At 41.8% G+C, this 3,727-nt stretch overlaps 1 protein-coding gene across 1 annotated transcript in view; it reads right to left on the bottom strand.

The window, feature by feature from the left end:
* Window positions 1-1,785: 1,785 nt before the first annotated feature.
* The window catches only part of FGFR4 (fibroblast growth factor receptor 4), a 28,475-nt gene continuing 26,533 nt past the window's right edge, over window positions 1,786-3,727 (bottom strand). The window contains exon 18 of the mRNA XM_035897125.1: window positions 1,786-1,814. Coding sequence (XP_035753018.1) covers window positions 1,786-1,814 — 29 coding nt within the window. The remainder of the gene's footprint in view (window positions 1,815-3,727) is intronic.

Raw genomic sequence — 3,727 nt, forward strand, 5'->3', positions numbered from 1 at the left:
ACCATCCCACAACAGGTTACTCACCCTCTGCCCTTGCAAAGAAGGGGCAGCAACTGGGGCAAATTCTATTAAAAGCATGCCCGGAAGTAGCCTGGAAAGGCATTGCTAAAGCTATCCCAAAAGTTTTCACAAGATGGTGCTTCCCTCTGGCTAAAGTTCAAGCTCGCTGAGTTAACTTACAGTTTAACACAAAGAGCAGCTTCAGCCTCAGCCCTCTGACCTCAGGCTTTATCCTTCTGTCGCAAGTCCACACAGCTCCTATCACAGGGGGGTGACCCAGATCCTTTAACTCCGGCCATAGAAATGAAGCAGCAATGGCTGCAACCCTCATACAGTGACTGCTGACAGTTGGAGATAGTTAGAAAGACAACTCCTACCACTGTCCTGCTCGTAAGGATGGGAGGGTGGAAAGAAGTCTAAGCGATTTCACTGTTCATTATTTCACTCAGCTCTAACACTCATGCACCGAGAAATGAACAAATACAGATAGAAGGAAAGAAGACAGGAATTGGGAAATAATCTTTGCTTGTGAATGTTGCATGGAAAGATAAAAAGGAGATGAGACCAAGAACAACACTGAAGCAAAGTCAAGAACTGAAATTAATAACTGCTTGTGATGAAAGCAAAAAAATGTTATCATTAGCAAAGTTTCTTGTTTTAAAAAAGATTTTCTGAAATCAAAACACAATCGGTCAAGAAAAAAACATAAAATGGAAAGAAAATTAAATTATATCTACTTTATAGCTATAGTATTTATAGTATTTGAAGGCAAGCAAAAAGAGGTCATCAGTTTCCTTCATACCAAGTAGCATTACAAGGCATATGAGCATTACGCCTTTACAGAGAGAGGCTGCACTACGCTATTAGAAAACTTAGAGGACTAAATCCCTGCACAGGGAAAGGAGTAAGCCTGAGTGGAGTAAGTATTTAAGAAAAACCACCCAAACCACAACACCTGCATGGCACATCTGCTGAAACCATCACCTCCCTTACCAGAAGTACCATCACACTGGCACTTAACTTTATGGCATGCTTCAAGTCAAACACAAAGTCTGAGAAGCCTGCTGGAAACCCCTGGGCAGCCTGTGCTGCTGGGGACCAGGGGACTTGCTCTTTGTCCCCCCACGGCTTCAGTCTTCCTTCAGCTTCAGCACTGCAGCAAAAAGCAAACAGGCGTCTGACCTACATTTGTGTCTGAGAAAGTATACTACCTCTTATCTGGGACCATTATCACACAGAAGTGTTAAATACTCACTAATTAAATATTCACTAGCAAAAAATACAGCAGAGATTATGATACAAGCCAAACTTCTGTTATCTACACGCTTGTGGGTATTTGTTGTCTTTGGCTAGTTTTTAGTACCCTTTTCCAGGCTACGGCAGCCTACAAATATAAAGGGTGCTACGTGTGTATGAACTACCGTGAAAGGTTAAAATAGAGCTGATTGTACTGTATTGGGCAATTCATATATCCTGAAGCATCTGTATCAAGTTCAGGAGTTACAAACATTCAGATTTTAAATAAAGAGCGTACTGATGAGAGAACACCGAAGCCTCAGACACCAAGATAACTGGTTAAGAGCATTTTCATTCCACTGCTTGCTTAATGAAGATCATTTTCCTTGTGGATTGGATAGAACAGCAATGCGATAGAAAGCTTTGGCACCTCAGCATCCTCATAACCAGAGATACACCTGACAGCAAGATTTGAGGAAGGCAGGGAGAGAAGGGGTATGATCCCACCCAGATCCCTGGTGGAGAAGAAATACACAGACACACAAACATTCAGAAGATTTTAAACCGCTGCCAGGAGCCTGAAACAGAGGAAAAACTCTCAGGCTTACTTATCTGCACACATTTTAAATGATAAACCAAGTTCTCTTTAGATCTGGCTCTTTTAATCAGCACTAATTGTTTCAAGCAAGAGAGGAACTGTTGGCATTGTCTCGCAATGGACAAGTATCAACAAATACCTTATGTCAGAGAACTAGCAAAAAAAACCCCCAAACTGAAACCAGGTCATAAGGTCTGCCCCCTTTTCAGCCTTACTTTTGTGCTCCTTCATATTATCAAACAAATTGTTCACAAGCAAGACATCTGAAAAATGCAATGTTAATTTTCAGAAATGAAGTTTCTAAATCCATGAAATGAAAAACAGATTCAAACTGTGCAAAATGAAACTTGGCTCCTCTAATATATGTGAACTGTATCCATTACAGCTTAAGCTGTAACCAGAATGAAGCAGTACTACAGAACAATATGTACATGCAGTGCAAAGAGTGAATACTGCATTAGAACCTTAATAGCTAAAAACTGGGAGTTTGGGTTGAATTAAACGTGTAACTACTAAAACTTGCTTGCTGGTTGGGGTTTTGGTGTTTGGTTTTTTTTAATTCCATGGGTTTCTTTAAAAGCAACAAACATTGAACCAGGGCTTGCAAATTTAGTCTTCTGCAGAAATTATGATTTGTCCACAGGGAAATAAGGTACAATCCCACTTCATCAGTCCAAATGCAAAGATACCACTTAAGGCAAGACCATAACCTCCACAAAATGAGGGGGTAATTCAGCATGCAAATACCCCCTGTCCAAATAAATCATTTTACTAAAATGAACAAACAAAAAAATTGTAAGTGTTCTGTTCACATAAAGTTAAGTTTTAATTTGCATTTAAAATTTCAACTGCTTTTGCTGAATCCCTACTAAAAATGAGTTCAGAGGTTTTGAACACTAGCAGTACAATAAACTTATTTTGTGCTTATTTATTTCTTGATATGCACACTTAGAGCCATGCCCTGAGGAAGCTTCATGCTTCAGTCATCAGGTCCTGAAAACTTATGCTTCAGAGAGGCTTCTAAGCTTTATGTTGTGAATCCAGCTTCCTAAACATCCTCGTGCACATACTGTGAGAGGGCAGCCAACTAAAACTAAGAGGAACCTGACTTGTTTCACCGCTGCTGTTTAGAAATCCGTGGGCAATGGCCACATTAGCCAGAGTAGTAAGAAGTCTGAACAGGTGCTTGGGAAAACCCAACAACAAAGTAACACCAGAGCAAGTGGAGGAACTATTAAAAGGAGATAACCACTCTGCTCCTTGCCCTTCTGGTGTTAGGCAACAGGCAGGTTTCTGTCTTTCCACCAACAGCGGGAGGGAAAGCCATGGATACGTGTCTCCAAAACAAGAGGCACGTGGAAGCTTCAAGCAGGGCTCAGGGCCGAAAGCCTCGCTGCTCGCTCAGCACCAGAGGCCCTACAGGAGCTGAAAAAAAAAGCTGAAGGTTTCCAGTGTCCCGAGGTACTACTGTGCAAGGAATTCTCTGTTCACTTTTTCCTAAAAAATACCAAGGCACCCCATCCTTTGGCTAGCATGCAATGCTGTGTTGGATTGTTCTATCCAACTCAATACTTCTGGTTTCTCACACAAACTCAAATTCTGCATGTCTGAAAATGAAAAATGAGTCCCCATTGCATTAGTTCTGATGAGCATCTGAAAGTTAAGTTACACTGCTATTTTGTTACTTGGGTTTTTTTCTGAAGGCCACAGCAGTGTCAATGTGCCATCTCCAGACAGCTGTCCAACGCCATATGTAACCCACAGAACAAGTTCCCTATCAAGAACTCAAACAAAGCTTTGCTTGGCAACCCTACCTGCTGCTCCCTGCCCCGGCGCTCCACCCATGAGGAAGAGGATAGAGAGGGAGATGGGGAAGCCTCCAGGACCAGAGAC

The sequence above is a fragment of the Egretta garzetta genome, unplaced genomic scaffold (genome assembly GCF_000687185.1).
Source record: "Egretta garzetta isolate BGI_Z169 unplaced genomic scaffold, ASM68718v1 scaffold1257, whole genome shotgun sequence".
Classification (NCBI taxonomy): Eukaryota; Metazoa; Chordata; class Aves; order Pelecaniformes; family Ardeidae; genus Egretta; species Egretta garzetta.